The sequence below is a fragment of the Staurois parvus genome, unplaced genomic scaffold (assembly GCF_062004578.1).
Source record: "Staurois parvus isolate SC_StPar_1 unplaced genomic scaffold, SC_StPar_1.0 ptg000928l, whole genome shotgun sequence".
NCBI lineage: Eukaryota > Metazoa > Chordata > Amphibia > Anura > Ranidae > Staurois > Staurois parvus.
The window spans coordinates 771,008-790,024 of NW_028318724.1; the positions used below are offsets into that span (position 1 = coordinate 771,008).

At 42.5% G+C, this 19,017-nt stretch overlaps 1 protein-coding gene across 1 annotated transcript in view; it reads left to right on the forward strand.

Annotated features, from left to right (window-relative positions):
• Nucleotides 1–19,017, forward strand: part of LOC149441985 (uncharacterized) — a 220,228-nt gene that overhangs the window by 56,998 nt on the left and 144,213 nt on the right. The window contains exon 2 of the mRNA XM_089656685.1: nucleotides 556–781. Coding sequence (XP_089512811.1) covers nucleotides 556–781 — 226 coding nt within the window. The remainder of the gene's footprint in view (nucleotides 1–555; nucleotides 782–19,017) is intronic.

Sequence of the window (19,017 nt, forward strand, 5' to 3'; positions counted from 1 at the left end):
AAGTGTTACAGCCAAGACAAGCTGCAGGTATGAATTAGCCATCTCCTTCATAGCTGTTGTCTGTTTGGCCGTGGCAGGAAGGGAGCAGGTCGGACCTCAAAGCTGGAGTAAAAAGCACTCAGAAACATGGGACAAAGTACTACATATACTTGTAATTGTAAAATAAAAATTATAATCATATCTTCTTTAATATTTATTATTTGGATAACATTTTTTCATATTGCAGTAAACTGTAGTAAATACTGTAGTGCACTACGGGTTTGTTGTTGGAATTATTTTGCATATTTTTAAAATTCAATGTAGCAGATTGCTATTTACTAATTTACTTTAGTGTGTTTAGTATTTTTAACATGTTTTACAGAAGAATACAAATGCAAATATATCATCACAGGTTTTGCATAAGGAACATATAAGTCTTTAGGAAGGTATAAGGTGATATACTGTAGAGTAGAATCACACATGATCATACTACTTTCTTCCTTGCTATACACCCTGTGAGTTTAGTATTTTAATAAGATGTGTGCTAGATGCTAATTGTTTTTTTTTCCTTTTCAGGCAAAATATTGGAGGCATAGGAAACAAAAAAGTTGCTTTATTCAGGAATGAAGGGAGAGAAGCCAATCAGCATCCAGATGAGAATGGGGATATAGGAGATCCCATCTGTATGCCTTTTAAACTCATGACACTGGACAAAATGGGTACATGCCGTAAGACACAAGTCATGAACTGTCTTTGGGAAGAAGAATGTAAAGAATTTGAGGCAGACAGTGACAGTAAAGAGGTAAGCTATTTTTCATATATACTCATGATTGTGTTTGCTGATATCTTAAAATAGATCTATCATCACAGATACACTTTCATTTGATAACATCAGCAATGAAATAATAATACAGACAATAGTTATATTTGGCAATCCAATATAAGTTTATTTAAAAATCTATTTTCATGGTGTGAGTGCTACCTGTGTGCTGGTCATCTCTTTCCACAACTTCCCTCATTCCCTGCATGCATTGGAGCTTCTCCTTTACAGTCCACTTTCAATCTCTAAGGATTACATATCCCATGAAATTTTGCTGCTTGCAACCAGTGATTTCTGTGTTGACTCTGCCTCATAAGCTCCTCCTCTCAGCTCCTCTGTAGTTCAGAAGGCAGACTTTGTGAAATGTGTGACACAGTAATGCTTTACATATTTTTAATATGATCCTAATAAAGGTGAAGTTTTACTCAACTGGCCATTGGTGCATGGGTAACCGCACCCTTCTTACAGTATATACAGTATATACTATGGTGGAAGCTTTATGTGAGTTACTTGACACAGCAGTGCTTACTCACTAGCAGGGGCGGACTGAAAACTCATGGGGCCCCCAAGCAATAGGGAATCATGGGGACCCCGTGTCCTTGCCCAAACTCAAAAAAGCCTATGAAAAAGGTACAAGGGACATCTCATGGGGCCCCCTACTGACCCTGGGCCCTCGGGCACTGCCTGAGTTTCCAAATGGTCAGTCCGCCCCTGCTCACTAGGCATAGAGAATACAGTTCACTTCAAGGAAGTAAATGTGAGGGGATCTTCACAAGGTAAGTGTACGAACTTCAACATCGTTCAGATTAACCGCTTCCTATCCACCCTATACCAGAAGTACTGCTACAGGGCGGTACGGGTGTGCAAAATTACGTATATATATGTGATTTCGCATTTCCGTGTAGGGGCCGCACGCACCCTATCTGCGCCGCCATTCACGGCTGTGGCTGTTGATCACCGGGTCCTAGACGGTGATCACGCGCCTGCGCCCAGTGATTGCCGAGTATCTCCGAAGGGAGGGAGAACTGTTTGTAAACAAAACAGTTCTCTCCACTGTCAGCTCCTGCACACTGCTTTGTATGGTTGTGCGCAGCACAGCCATGCAAAGCAGTGTGCTTACAGTGAAGCACAAACACACAGCCCCACAGTAAAACGCACGCAGCACACAGTTAACCATTTGATCGCCCACATGTTAACGCTTCCTGCCCAGTGCCATTAGTACTGTGTCAGTGCTTTTTATTGGCACTGATCACTGTATTGGTGTCACTGGAGATGTCAGTGACACCAAGTCAGTTCCCCCCAGTGTCAGAATGCTTGCAGCAGTCCCACAGTCCCACTATAAGTCGCCGCCATTACTAGTAAAAAAAAAAATCCCAGTATATATACCGCCAATTGTAACTGCTATAACTTTCACATAAACCAATTAATTTACACATATTGATCTTTTTTTTTAGCAAAGACATGTAGCAGAATACATTTTGGCCTAAATTTATGACAAATTTTTTTTAATTTTATAATAGCAAAAAAGTCAAAAATATAGTTTTTTTCTTAAAATTTTCAGTCTTTTTTTAATAGCGAAAAAAAATTAAAAACGCACAGGCGATCAAATACCACCAAAAGAAAGCTCTATTTGTGGGAAAAAAGGACGTAAATTTCATTTGGGTGCAGCGTTGCATGACCACGCAATTGTCAGTTAAGGTAACGCAGCACCTGGTCAGGAGGGGGGGGGTAAATCCTCAGGAGAGCAAGTGGTTAATAGGTATAAACTAGAAATAATTGAAATACAACATGGAAATGAATACACAATTTTACGTTTTGACGACTTTTTGAGTCAATTTTCTGAACCACATTATGAGTCATTTTAAGTGGCTTGTAATCAGAGCTTCTTCAGCTATTTAATGAGATTCCCTATTTTAAAGTGGTAGTAAACTCTGCTGGGTAACTGTGTGCCATGTAAAGTAGTATAAAATAACTTACAAGTAGGTGGATATGAACGTATTTCAACCTGCATCATTTAGAAGATATCTCCCGATGTTTCTTTTAATTACATCATTTGCGTATGTGCATTTTGTCTCTAACTGATGGCACACTCGGCGTGCAGTCAGTCTATGCAATTACATGCCATGCCTCTGTCATACTCTTGAGGGATTGCAATGCTGTTGAGTGATGCTGACCATTCATAACTTCAAGTAACACCCAATGTGACTAGCTGTGTCACAGGCAGGGGTGGACTGACAACTCATGGAGCCCCTGGGCAAGAGGGGATCATGGGGCCCCTGTGTCCTTGCCCAAACTCAAAAAAGCCTATGAAAAAAGGTACCAGGGGCATCTCAAGGGGCCCCCTACTGACCCCGGGCCCTTGGGCAGTGCCCGAGTTTCCAAATGGTCAGTCCGTTCCTGGTCACAGGGGATGTGTACACTGACATTCAACACAGGGAATGAGGAGGACTACACATTCTATTGCTGGCTTTTACTTGAAAATGAGGCTCGGTTCTCGTTCAGTGAGCATGTGTGAGATTCTGCCTTTAGCATACTAGAAAGGGCAGAAGTACAAATACGGAGTGGACCAGGAGGCAACCGCAAACATAGCACCGGCTTCAGCAGGAACAGAGAAATAAGGATAACAGCTACACAAACCGTAATGCAGCTGCTTTGGGCCTACAGTGTATTTCTGCGTGCTTACAAATGCAAATCATAGTGGTCTTATGCTTGCCAGGGATTTTTTTTAAATGAGTTTACTAGTACTAAAATTGCCCAGTGTGCCAAATACGTTGGAGATGGGCTACAGAAATATTATGTTTTTTGAAAGCTGTAATGCAGAAGTTGGTGTATAGGAGTTTTTGTATGGGAGTCTTAAAATGGTATTAAATTCAAAAACAAGAACAGCTATTCACTGAGAAGCTCAGTGTACTGCTGTTTCTCTTCCCTCAACTCTTAAGCAGCTGAGAACAGATGGAATGTGATCACTTATAAAAAAAAAGGGGGGAAAAAAGGTATTTATAATGTTATTTTTTTATATCTATACACAAATGTTTTGCCTTTCATTTCTATTTTAAACTGAATGGGTTGTTTTAAAAGTTGAGGGTTTACATTTACTTTAAGCTATTATCCCTGTTTTTACCTGGTGATCTGGCCAGTAACACACCTCCTGTGGTAGAGTGCCACTACTCTGGATGAAGAAGCATAGGGGCACCTTTTGACAGCACCATTTTCAGTCTGGGTGGACGGGAGTGTTAGCTGTACTACCAGATTTAAATGCACTAACAATTTTAAGCCAAACTCCAGCTCACACTGCACTTACATAAGCAATTACAATAGTAGTTTTTTGTTCTTCAAGTTGAAGTAAGAACCGCTGTCAGTGGTATTTGTTTTCTTAAACACTCTAATTGATACATTTGCAGGAGATCTTGTTCTGTTGCAAAAAGGTAAAAATAAAGGAAGAAAACCATAAAAAAAGAAATTGAATGCAGCTATCACATCTAAGAATTGGTAAGCTGCAATGTAATAAATGTTTGCTTTTGGGTTTAACACCACTTTAATCGCCTCCCGCCCGCCATATAGTACAATTACGGGTGCAAGGCGGTTCTCTTGTTCTGGGAGGACGTCTTATGACGTCCTCCCATTCTAACCACGCATGTGCGGCTCCGGGAGCGCACAGCGTGGCGATCGGTGGTGCGCTGTGTCCTTAGGACACAGCGGATCACTGATCAACGGAAAAAGCCGAAGATGTCGGTTCGGTCATGTGATCAGCTGTGTCCAATCACAGCTGATCACATGTAAACAGGGAAATGCTGGTTATCTGCATTTCTCTCCTCACAAGCTGTCTCACGCTGACAGCTCGAGAGGAGAGGAGAGCAGGTAATCGGCATTCCTCGGAGGGGACATGTATCAGTGTAGCCCCAGCAGTGCCACTGATGATCAGTGTGCCCTGATGATCTGTGTAGCCCCAGCAGTGCCACCTGTTAGTGTCCATCAATGCCACCTGCCAGTGCCACATCAGTGCCACATTTCAGTGCCTACCAGTGCACATCAATGCCACATATCAGTGCCCATCTGAGCTGCCTTTCAGTATCACCCATCAGTGCCACCTATCAATGCCAGTCAGTGCCACCTATCAGTGCTGCCAATCAGTGCCAAATATCAGTGCCAGTCGGTGCCGCCTATCAGTGCCAGTCAGTGCCGCCTATCAGTGCCAGTCAGTGCCGCCTATCAGTGCCAGTCAGTGCCGCTTATCCGTGTGCATCAGTGCCGCCTATCAGTGCCTGTCAGTGCTGCCTATCAGTGCCGCCTAACAGTGCCAGTCAGTTCCACCTATCAGTGCCTGTCAGTGCTGCCTATCAGTGCCGCCTATCAGTGCTGCTTATCAGTGCCATATATGAGTGCTGCCTTTCATTGATGCCTGTCAATACCCATCAGTGCCACCTACCAGTGCCTCCTCATCAATGCCACCTATCAGTGTCCATCAGTGCAGCTTATCAGTGCTCATCACTGCAGCCTCATTAGCGCACATCAGTGAAGGAGAAAAATCACTTATTTACAAAATTTTATAACAAAAACTAAGAAAAAAAGTGTTTTTTTTCCAACATTTTCAGTGGTTTTTGGTTTGTTTAAGAAAAAATAAAAAACCAAGAGGTGATTAAATACCACCAAAATAAAGCTCTATCTGTCGCAAAACAATTATAAAAATTTCATATGGGTACAGTGTTGTTTGACCGCGCAATTGTCATTCAAAGTGTGACAGCGCTGAAAGCTGGGAATTGGCCTGGGCAGGAAGGGGGTATAAGTGCCCTGTAGGCTAGTGGTTAATGTACACATTTCAGGACTAATATACTGTACATAAGTGCATTTTATTTTCGTGTATATGGCACTAAGGATGAAGGTGCATTCACCAAATAAGCTAAAATAAACTCAGTAACTAGAAATCTCTACTTTACCCCTACCTATAATTCCTATAATCATTACCCCCTTTTCCCATGCTTTAATACAAATATTAGAGATGAGCGAATCGAACTTGGCGAAGTGGAATTCGTTTCGAATATTGGGAAATATTCGATTCGCGCCGAATCCGAAAATTAGCAGACTTCGGATGCGCGAATCGAAATTTTCCAAAAATGGCGGCGACATGTGTGGCGACGGAGCGGGGATCTCTGGGAAGGCGCGCAGACAAGGCGCGCTGACCCATAATGCATTCATTCATGACATGTGATCGCATTAGCCAATCGGCAGCCAGCCAGCACTGTGTAATGGTCGAGCAATAAATTGCGGCCTTCTTAGAATTCTCCATTAGCCTCCGGTCATTCAAGAGAGACAGACCTCTCTGTATTAGGGACAGAGTTAGGGCCAAAGAGACTTTAGGGCCACAGAATCGTTACTCAGGGACACAGAATTGTTACTCAGGGACACAGAACTGTTACTCAGGGACACAGAATTGTTACTCAGGGACAGACACAGAATTGTTACTGAGGGACACAGAATTGTTACTGAGGGACACAGAATTGTTACTGAGGGACACCGAATTGTTACTGAGGGACACCGAATTGTTACTGAGGGACACAGAATTGTTACTCAGGGACACAGAACTGTTACTCAGGGACATAGAACTGTTACTCAGGGACACAGAACTGTTACTCAGGGACACAGAATTGTTACTCAGGGACAGACACAGAATTGTTACTGAGGGACACAGAATTGTTACTCAGGGACAGACACAGAATTGTTACTGAGGGACACAGAATTGTTACTGAGGGACACAGAATTGTTACTCAGGGACACAGAATTGTTACTCAGGGACACAGAACTGTTACTCAGGGACACAGAATTGTTACTCAGGGGCAGACACAGAATTGTTACTGAGGGACACAGAATTGTTACTGAGGGACACAGAATTGTTACTCAGGGACAGACACAGAATTGTTACTGAGGGACACAGAATTGTTACTGAGGGACACAGTAACAATTCTGTGTCCCTCAGTAACAATTCTGTGTCCCTCAGTAACAATTCTGAGGGACACAGAATTGTTACTCAGGGACACAGAACTGTTACTCAGGGACACAGAACTGTTACTCAGGGACAGACACAGAATTGTTACTGAGGGACACAGAATTGTTACTGAGGGACACAGAATTGTTACTCAGGGACACAGAACTGTTACTCAGGGACACAGAACTGTTACTCAGGGAAACAGAATTGTTACTCAGGGACACAGAACTGTTACTCAGGGACACAGAACTGTTACTCAGGGACACAGAATTGTTACTCAGGGACAGACACAGAATTGTTACTGAGGGACACAGAATTGTTACTCAGGGACACAGAATTGTTACTCAGGGACACAGAATTGTTACTCAGGGACACAGAACTGTTACTCAGGGACACAGAATTGTTACTCAGGGACACAGAACTGTTACTCAGGGACACAGAATTGTTACTCAGGGACAGACACAGAATTGTTACTGAGGGACACAGAATTGTTACTCAGGGACAGACACAGAATTGTTACTGAGGGACACAGAATTGTTACTGAGGGACACAGAATTGTTACTCAGGGACACAGAATTGTTACTCAGGGACACAGAACTGTTACTCAGGGACACAGAATTGTTACTCAGGGACAGACACAGAATTGTTACTGAGGGACACAGAATTGTTACTGAGGGACACAGAATTGTTACTCAGGGACAGACACAGAATTGTTACTGAGGGACACAGAATTGTTACTGAGGGACACAGAATTGTTACTGAGGGACACAGAATTGTTACTCAGGGACACAGAACTGTTACTCAGGGACACAGAATTGTTACTCAGGGACACAGAACTGTTACTCAGGGACACAGAATTGTTACTCAGGGACACAGAACTGTTACTCAGGGACACAGAATTGTTACTCAGGGACAGACACAGAATTGTTACTGAGGGACACAGAATTGTTACTGAGGGACACAGAATTGTTACTGAGGGACACAGAATTGTTACTCAGGGACAGACACAGAATTGTTACTGAGGGACACAGAATTGTTACTGAGGGACACAGAATTGTTACTGAGGGACACAGAATTGTTACTCAGGGACACAGAACTGTTACTCAGGGACACAGAATTGTTACTCAGGGACACAGAACTGTTACTCAGGGACACAGAATTGTTACTCAGGGACAGACACAGAATTGTTACTGAGGGACACAGAATTGTTACTGAGGGACACAGAATTGTTACTGAGGGACACAGAATTGTTACTCAGGGACAGACACAGAATTGTTACTGAGGGACACAGAATTGTTACTCAGGGACACAGAATTGTTACTCAGGGACACAGAACTGTTACTCAGGGACACAGAATTGTTACTCAGGGACAGACACAGAATTGTTACTGAGGGACACAGAATTGTTACTGAGGGACACAGAATTGTTACTCAGGGACAGACACAGAATTGTTACTGAGGGACACAGAATTGTTACTGAGGGACACAGAATTGTTACTCAGGGACACAGAATTGTTACTCAGGGACACAGAATCGTTGAATTAAAGAGTATGTCAGACAACACGCAGAGGAGTGGCAGAGGAGGCAATGTTTCAGGAGCGAGCAGACGTGGCAGCAGAGGAAGGGGTCGAGACAGCACTAGTCGCAGCCAGAGGCCAGTGCTCCCGGTGTCATCCAGCGGTCGTGTCTCCACCGACAACCCTGCCGTCATCGATTGGTTGGCTCGGTCGTCTTCCTCTTCCCAGGTCACCTCTGACACCTACAGCCAACGGTCGGTGGGTACGTCAGACACAACCGTTAGTTGGCATGGCCCGGGAGCAAGCCCACTGAAATCACGTGTCCTCTACCTGCCCCTGTCCTTTGGTGTTCCCTCACCAAGCGAAGTATCGCATGCTGTGGGCTCAGCCCCACTGTACAGTGAGGAAGAGCTAACAGAGGGCGGTCAGGAACGGGGGGAGACATCCGCCTCTTCAGCAGCCAGGCGAAGAAGTACTGGCGAGGAGAGTGGCTCGGTAGCCGGTCTAGAGACAGGTCTGTCTCCTGACCCACACGCAGCCGAGGGGGCTAGTAGTGAGGCGGAGACCCTAATTGATGATGATGAGGCTGATCACACTTGGCAGCCTCGTCGTCATCAGGCTATTGCTTCCGCATCATCAGGAGAAGAGGGTGCCAGCTTGGCAGCGAGCAAAACAGTCGGTGGGTTGCCCAGGAGGCAGCAGGGTCGCAACAGTGTCAGTGGAGGCAAACGGCCACGGAGTAGAGCACCAGCTCCACTGCAGCCTACCACCACGGCCAGTAGTGGTGCCGGTGTGCACAGAGGAAGTAGCAGTCAGCCAGTGAGGAGTAGCGGGGGCAAAGTTTCCTACTCGGCGGTGTGGCAATTTTTCGTCAAGCCGCCCGAGGAAGTAAACGTAGCCGTATGTCGACTATGTGGCCAGAAAGTCAAGCGTGGCCAGGGGGCCCATGTCTCCATCGCCACACTCTGCCATGTGCCACTTTCAGGTCTCCTCACACTGCTGGTGGGTTCCATTTTGTCATAGGGTGCTGGCAGATTACGGGCCTCCCATTGCTGCTGCCAGGCCCGTAATCTGTCATGGGCCCCTGTACCGCCTCCTCATGCTGCTGCCAGGCCCGTAATCTGTCATGGGTCCCTGTACGGCCTCCCATTGCTGCTGTCTCCATCGCCACACTCTGCCATGTGCCACTTTCAGGTCTCCTCACACTGCTGGTGGGTTCCATTTTGTCATAGGGTGCTGGCAGATTACGGGCCTCCCATTGCTCCTGCCAGGCCCGTAATCTGCCATGGGCCCCCGTACCGCCTCCTCATGCTGCTGCCAGGTCCAGAGTGTGTCATGGGTCCCTGTACGGCCTCCCATTGCTGCTGTCTCCATCGCCACACTCTGCCATGTGCCACTTTCAGGTCTCCTCACACTGCTGGTGGGTTCCATTTTGTCATAGGGTGCTGGCAGATTCTGGGCCTCCCATTGCTGCTGCCAGGCCCGTAATCTGTCATGGGCCCCTGTACCACCTCCTCATGCTGCTGCCAGGCCCGTAATCTGTCATGGGCCCCTGTACCACCTCCTCATGCTGCTGCCAGGCCCGTAATCTGTCATGGGTCCCTGTACGGCCTCCCATTGCTGCTGTCTCCATCGCCACACTCTGCCATGTGCCACTTTCAGGTCTCCTCACACTGCTGGTGGGTTCCATTTTGTCATAGGGTGCTGGCAGATTACGGGCCTCCCATTGCTGCTGCCAGGCCCGTAATCTGTCATGGGCCCCTGTACCGCCTCCTCATGCTGCTGCCAGGCCCGTAATCTGTCATGGGTCCCTGTACGGCCTCCCATTGCTGCTGTCTCCATCGCCACACTCTGCCATGTGCCACTTTCAGGTCTCCTCACACTGCTGGTGGGTTCCATTTTGTCATAGGGTGCTGGCAGATTACGGGCCTCCCATTGCTGCTGCCAGGCCCGTAATCTGTCATGGGCCCCTGTACCGCCTCCTCATGCTGCTGCCAGGCCCGTAATCTGTCATGGGCCCCTGTACCGCCTCCTCATGCTGCTGCCAGGTCCAGAGTGTGTCATGGGTCCCTGTACGGCCTCCCATTGCTGCTGTCTCCATCGCCACACTCTGCCATGTGCCACTTTCAGGTCTCCTCACACTGCTGGTGGGTTCCATTTTGTCATAGGGTGCTGTATGGCCTCCCATTGCTGCTGCCTCCACCGCCACACTGTGGCTCCACACTCTGGTTTTGGCCCCGTGACTGCCCAAATGAGTGAAGTGTGCGGTGATTCTAAGATCGACGGCACTCATCTGCATGTCATACTGACTGACAGTATTATTTCTCTTCCCCAGCAGACTCCAAGGGCATTTAAATTAAGGGTACAGTGTTCTGCACTAATATAAAGGCTCTCTGAAGCCTAGAAACACCCTTTTTATAAGTTAATTTTGCAGTGAATATATTCGCCTCGAATCGAATTTATTCCTCGAATTCGCCGAATCAGCCGAATCGAATTTTTGAATACTTCGCTCATCATTTGTCAAATATCAAAGAGTATAGTATAATCAATCCCCAACCAGTGGACTGAGCATATTAAGGCATATTGATTGTCCATGGAAAGGGTGACAATAGTTTATCAAACCATCTGACATTGATTCATGTGTACTGTGTTTTTAACAGATAATCTGCAGATGTTGCAAGTAGGGATAAGGCTAGTGTGTAAAACATCCAATTTGTTCCCCTCCTCTAAGAAAGGGTAACAAACTGGCCCCCTTTAGTCTCAAGGACTCTGGTCTAGCGGCATCCTCAACAGTGTCAAATCATTTTGAGAGCAATTTGGAAATTGAGAAAAGTATGAAAACAGACCACATTTGGCTATGCTGAGCAGCCTTGCCTGGCACAGTACCAACACAAAAAGAAGGCAGTTTGCCATGAAGTCAATGCCGTGGAGCAGACTAAAAAGCATGCAGTACTTTTTTTTTTAATCAAACTACCATATCATAGAGCCGCTGAAGTGACTAGAACTAAAGATTTAACTTACAAAAAGTGAACAGTGCACACCAGTGGCCATGCATTTAGCATGGATGTTTGTGTAAACAAGTCCTAAAAGTAAACCTATCATTATACAAAGGTAGGGGCTGCCATTGTTTATTATCTTCTGATAATGCTAGTTGCCTTGCTCTCATGATGGCCACTGCCTTTAATATTTTCCAAGTCACTGACGTTGAATAAGCATGCCAATTAGAACAATTAAAGAAATCTCTGAAGTCTTTCTGCATGCCTATTCTGGACCAATAACTGTTAAAGTGTTACTAAACGCATGACCCTGCATTCACTATATCTGGTCTCCAACAGTACACAGAACATGGAAATGTAATTATTTTAGTAATTATAAACTGCTAAATACCTTTTGTCATGAGCAGTTAGAGCAGTTTTGTGACTTCTATTAGTGTCCAGCAGAGCCCTGGTTAAAGCTTGAAGGAGAAGTTTTCACTCTTCTGTAGGAGGATGCAAGACCCCGGATCTCTGTCTGGACAGTGCTGATTGGCCCTGTGCTGATCACATGTACTCTCCCAAGAAAAAAAAAAAAAAAAAACTTTCTAGCAATACACACCAAACTGAGCATGTGCAAAGTGTCTCCACACCATGTGTCTTATCAGGAGATAAGAAGGGGGAACTGGAAGAAGGGGAGGATCAGAGACGGCAGGATCAAACAGCATTTTTACACAATGCAGAGGATTAACCCCTTAGGTTTCACAGTGAGTATAACAAGCATGCTTTACTGCATATGCAGACTGATTTTACTGTTGTGGGTTTCATAAAACTCTAAGGCTTATTCACTAGTCAGATCCATTGAGGTGCAATAAAATCACGTGTGAACATGTATTAAGGAAGCCCATTCATTTAAATGGGCTGATTTATGCACCAAAAGGACCTAAAATTGTACCTACAGCATTTTTTTGTTTCACATTGCATTTCAGCACATGGTAGTTGCATTGTGGAGGCTCAACGATACAATGAGGTAACATTAAACATGAATGGCACAGCAGCACATCAATGCAGGCATGACAGGTATCTTTTTAACAAAGGAAAATGAGTATGAACTTCGTTAGAGTAATTTTGTTGGAAGAAGTAGTAACTTTTTGGTTTAGTAGTTTTGCATGCTGGTCAGTGTTCAATAAATTTGAGAATTTACTGGTCATTTTCAAGGTTGGATAACAGTGACAACATAACCTTACTTAGAGTCATGGTGTAAAATCCTTACAAATGACTTATTAATGCTCAGAAAAATCATCATTATAGCTGCTGTATAGAGCATAGAGGTAGTTTGGCTTCGAACTTCATGTGCATGTTTTTCTTAGTGCATTTCACTAGGTGGAGCCAGAACCTAATCTGTAGTTGAGTAAACCATGTATAAATGTATTGTATATGCTGCATTTGTATTCAATTTTTAGATCTTATAATAAATGTATAATATATACATATACAGTATATAATGTATAATAAAATATTTAACATATAATCAATACATACAATTTTAAATAATTATTTAAGATATTTAAATTATTATTGAAACGCTCTGCTGAAACATTCACAGTCAAATTATATACAAATATATTTGGAATACATGTATTTCAGTTAATGACTACATTTCATATCAGATAAAACATCAGTGTGAAACTGTCAATTTTTCAATTGCTAAAACATTAAGATCATTGTAGATTTTTTTAAATTTAGTTTTGTCATTGCTAGAAATTTGTGCCAATGACTTATTAAGTATAATACAGTGCCTTGAAAAAGTATTCCTACACCTTGACATTTTCCACACTTTGCCATGTTACAACCAAAATCATCAATGTATTTTATTGGGATTTTATGTGATAGATCAATACAAAGTGGCACATAATTGTGAAGTGGAAGGAAAATGATAAATGGTTTTCAAAATTTTTGACAAATAAATATCTGAAAAGTGCATTTGTATTCAGCCCTCTTTACTCTGATATCGCTAACTAACGTTTAGTGGTCTCAGCCCCTCCGAGTCAATACTTTGTAGAACCACCTTTTGCTGAAATTACAGCGCCAAGTCTTTTTGGGTATGTCTATACCAGCTTTACACATCTAGAGATTGAAATGTTTGCCCATTCTTCTTTGCAAAATAGCTCAAACTCTGTCAGATTGGATGAAGAGTGTCTGTGAACAGCAATTTTCAAGTCTTGCCACAGATTCTAATTGGATTTAGGTCTGGACTTTGACTAGGCCACTCTAACACATGAATATGCTTTGATCTAAACCATTCCATTGTAGCTCTGGCTGTATGTTTAGGGTCGTTGTCCTGCTGGAAGGTGAACCTCTGCCCCAGTCTCAAGTCTTTTGCAGACTCTAACAGGTTCTCCTCTAAGATTGCACTGTATTTGTCTCCATCCATCTTCCCATCAACTCTGACCAGCTTCCCTGTCCCTGCTGAAGAAAAGTATCCCCACAACATGATGCTGCCACCACCTTGGTTCATGGTGGGGATGGTGTGTTCAGGGTGATGTGCAGTGTTAGTTTTCCGCCACACATAGCATTTTGCTTTTAGGCCAAAAAGTTCAATTTTGGTCTCATCTGACCAGAGCACCTTCTTCCACATGTTTGCTGTGTCCCCCACATGAATTCTCACAAGCTACAAACGGGATATCTTACGGCTTCTTTCAACAATGGCTTTCTTCTTGTCACTCTTCCATAAAGGCCAGATTTGTGGAGTGCACAACTAATAGTTGTCCTGTGGACAGATTCTCCCGTCTGAGCTGTGGATCTCTGCAGCTCCTCTAGAGTTTCCATGGACCTCTTGGCTGCTTCTTTGATTAATGTTCTCCTTGCCTGGCCTGTCCGTTTAGGTGGACAGCCATGTTTTGGCAGGTTTGCAGTTATGCCATACTCTTTCCATTTTTGGATGATGGATTGAACAGTGCTCCGTGAGATTTTCACTTTTTTTTATAACTTAACCCTGCTTTAAACCTATCCACAACTTTATCACTGACCTGTCTGGTGTCTTCCTTTGCCTTCATGATGCTGTTTGTTCACTAATGTTCTCTAAGAAACCTCTGAGGGCATCACAGAACAGCTGTAATTATACTGAGATCAAATTAGACACAGGTAGACTATATTTTCTAATTAAGTGACCTCTGAAGGCAATTGGTTCCACTAGACTTTAGTTAGGGCTATCAGAGTAAAGGGGGCTGAATACAAATGCACACCACACTTTTCAGATATTTATTTTTCAAAAATTTTGAAAACCATTTATCATTTTCCTTCCACTTCACAAATATGTGCCACTTTGTGCTGGTCTATCACATAAAATCCCAATAAAATACATTTATGTTTTTGGTGGTAACATGGCAAAATGTGGAAAAATTCAAGGGGTACAATAAATCTTCAAGGCACTGTACACCAATTTGGGTGTTTGTAGTGAAAATACATTTTGGCCTAATTTTATGAAGAAAGATTATTTATTTGCAAAATTTTAAAACAGAAATTAAGAAAATGTGTTTTTTTCAAACTTCTCTGTATTTTTTCATTTATATAGCAAAAAATAAACCCAGTATTTATTAAATACCACCAAAAGAAAGTCCTGTTTTTTTTTAAAAACATATAAAAATTTTATTTGGGTGTTGCATGCCTGGGAAATTGCCAGTTAAAGTAACACAGTGCTGAATAGCAAAAAATGCTCTAGTAAAGGGGTTAAAACCTTCCGGAGTTCAAGTGGTTAAAGGAGAAGTATAGCCAAAGCAATTCCTTCTGCACTCCTGTAATCCGCTGTCAGGCAACAGTGGGCTGATGTTACGAAACTGGTTCAGGCTCTGGAATTCCTGGACCAGCCCCAAGCTCAGCCTCTCAGCGATCCGCCGAGAGCCCGATCCAGCCTCTCTCGCCCTCTCCACAGTCCAGTGCTCCAGTAAGCACTGGCGAGGCAGAGCAGAGAGCCAGAGAATGACAGTCATACTGAGAGCAGAAGGGAAGAACTGAGTGTTTGCAATCTTTGATCTCTTAATTCTCGACAAGTTGTGTTTCTACCAAACAGTTCTATTTTGGTTTCATCTGACCATATGACATTCTCCCAATCCTCTTCTGGATCATCCAAATGCTCTCTAGCAAACTTCAGATGGGCCCGGACATGTACTGGCTTAAGCAGGGGGACACGTCTGGCACTGCAGGATCTGAGTCCCTGGCGGCGCAGTGTGTTACTGATGGTAGCCTTTGTTACGTTGGTCCCAGCTCTCTGCAGGTCATTCACTAGGTCTCCCCGTGTGGTCCTGGGATTTTTGCTCACCGTTCTTGTGATCATTTCGACCCCACGGGGAGAGATCTTGCGTGGAGCCCCAGATCGAGGGAGATTATCAGTGGTCTTGTATGTCTTCCATTTTCTAATTATTGCTCCCACAGTTGATTTGTTCACACCAAGCTGCTTGCCTATTGCAGATTACGCCTTCCCAGCCTGGTGCAGGTCTACAATTTTGTTTCTGGTGTCCTTCGACAGCTCTTTGGTCTTCACCATAGTGGAGTTTGGAGTGTGACTGTTTGAGGTTGTGGACAGGTGTCTTTTATACTGATAACAAGTTCAAACAGGTGCCATTGATACAGGTAATGAGTGCAGGACAGAGGAGCCTCTTAAAGAAGAAGGTACAGGTCTGTGAGAGCCATAAATCTTGCTTGTTTGTAGGTGACCAAATACTTATTTTCCACCATAATTTGCAAATAAATTCTTTCCAAATCAGCCAATGTGATTGTCTGGATTTTTTTCTCATTTTGTTTCTCATAGTTGAGGTCTACCTATGATGCCAATTACAGGCCTCTCTCATCTTTTTAAGTGGGAGAACTTGCACAATTGGTGGCGGACTAAATACGTTTTTGCCCCACTGTATATAAATATACAGAGAGCAATAACATAGCAAAGAGATAACAGAAAGGAATTTAGATAGATAAAGTACTTGCCAAAAGCCTTGGTTTAAGCAGCTTTCAGGTTTCCTGAGCCAAAAGGCTGCTTTATTTCCCAAAGTTGGTTCCGTTGTTACAAGGGAGAATCTTCAACTTAGCTCAACTCGGCTCAGCTTAGCTTAACAGCCTTTTTTCTAGGAACTCAGCAGGGTGTATCCTTAAAGCAGAGAACCAATCACCTCATTTGGGGAGGGAATTTTGGGTGGAGACCCCAGCTAAAATCAAAATCCCTCACAAGTTGATATCAGGGCAATAACTTTCCCTGGATACATATAACATTCCATCCATGAGTAGATTATTACGCAGAATATCTGCTAAATGTCTAGGTATGAAATATGACATACCTGCTGGGATGGTTAAGGAGATATAATTTTCTGCTCTCCTGTAGCTGTCAGCTAGGGGGTATAACCTATCAGGCGACTTGTATTAAAGTGAGCGGTCTGAATATATGCCTGGTTTTTATGTAAGTCTCTCATATTTCAAGATATGTAATCATAAGAGAAAGTGGGTCTTGAATGTGATGTCTGCTGTATGGCTTATCTGGAATGTCTTTGAACTCAGTGAAGGACTTGGTTTATGGCTTTACGATCCTTCTCCAGCAAGAGTCTCGCAGACATATCGGTGCTAGGCTAATTGGGGTTTATAGCCATGAGCTCTCCCCCTGGGCATTGATGCCTTTTTGAACTCTGCATCAAACAGACCACATGGCACTCAACAGAGAGGGAGGGGGGATGAGGAAAGAGGGAGAGAGAGAGATACAAGATGGAGGGTTTGGAGCAATGGATGACCGCGTCCATCTCTGTGTGCACGATGGCTACACCCCATACTTCTCTTTTAATGTCTATAATTACATATAGGCACTCACAAAAAAATGTAATGCCCCTAGTGGAAAATGTGCTTATCACTACTCATAAGCTCTGCGTAATGACACCAATTTATATAGTGAAGGTATCACAAGCTTAAATGCTTTCTAAGATACATGTATACCACAAAAACTGTGCAGAAATTGTGTTTTGTGTATTGTATATTTACCTCAAATATACATTTATCCTGAGTGTTTTTAAAGTAGTATTAAAGGCAATTTTTTATTATTTCATATAGAATATGGGAGGGTTATACCCACATGGAAGAAAAATATATTTGAAATACATTTTAAAAATATTCTTCCCAAATATATATATGACATATATTTGAAATGCTACAATTTTGGCCATATTCAATATTACAAAATATTTTTAAAAATACATTTCAAATATACTGTATTTTTAATGTCTTTAAAACTACAAATCTACATTTTTGGAATGCATTTACAAATATATGTTAAAATATATGTTAAAATTACTTTTTTATATATTAAAAAAAATCTGAAGAATATATTTAAAAAATATATATTCTTCAGATTTTTTAACATATGAAAAAGTAATTTTAACATATATTTTTACATATATTTGTAAATGCATTTCAAAAATGTAGATTTGTATTTTTAAAGACATACAGTATATTTGAAATGTATTTTAAAAAATATTTTTCATATATTTTGTAATATTGAATATGGCCAAAATTGTAGAATTTCAAATATTTTTTATATATGTTGTAATAAAAATGCATTTCAACATACAGTGTATATATAGATATCTATCTATATATATATCTATATATAGATATATAGATATATATATATTTTTTAATTTATCTATTGAAATATATTGAGTATGGCCAAAATTGTAGCATTTCAAATATATGTCAATATATTTGGGAAGACTATTTTTAAAATATATTTTTCTTCAATATGGGTAACCCTTGTCATTTTTTGTTTTTTGCCAGCTTTACCTCATTGGGGAGATTTCACTTCCTGCCCGATATCCAAAACAGGAAGTGAGAGGAAATCCCTCCAAAGTAAGTCACCATAACTAGTGTCCCCATTGGATGATTTCCCTTCTATTGTTGTTCTGGTGACAACCCAAAATGAGGGATTTTTTTTTCGCTTTCTGTGATAACAATAAACATGACAAATAGAGAGAGTGCACTTTTCTAACAAGGCCACAGACAGCAATAATGAGACCTGACAGGCTTTCTATCTCCACCCTATCCAAACCTAAAAAAGCTTTGCCTTTAGTTGTACTTTAAAGGAAACAAAGATTTCTTGGCCAGGCAAATGCTGTCTCGGTAAATCATCCCATTTGTTTGATATGAAAAAACATTCAGTAGCTGTTAACACTTTCCAAATTCTTTAATTTTATTCAGACTCCAAAATATGGCAAAAATTTATTGGCGGTGTTAACTCTATAAACATTTTCCTCCCTGATGAATGTAGACATGGCTTCCAAGATTTACTATCCTAACAAAATATGCCCTCCAGCCTTTGCAGTGGGAAGCCGAAAGTGTGTACTGTTGATGGGGAACATGTGCTTGATACATTCTGCTACTGCTGATGGTGCCTGGAGTTCCTGCACAGTCGACAAGTGCTAGAGTGTCACAGCAAATACCTGTCAAGCACAGACTCACTCCTCCTTTCCTCTCATCCCTAGCATCTGCTCCAGGCTTGTCATCCACTTGTCACATTATACCATTTTAGGTACATTGAACTTGTTGATGCCTGATACCAGATACAACCTGTCCTTTACTATGTCTCCTGCGGCAGCCTAGTTTCTTTGCAGCTTAGCAAGACAAGGGAGAAGTAAATAGGGGGTATTTTTATACAACAGACAACCTACATTTTTTAAAATGGACATATCATTTAAAGGCAGATTACTGTGGATTACAGATA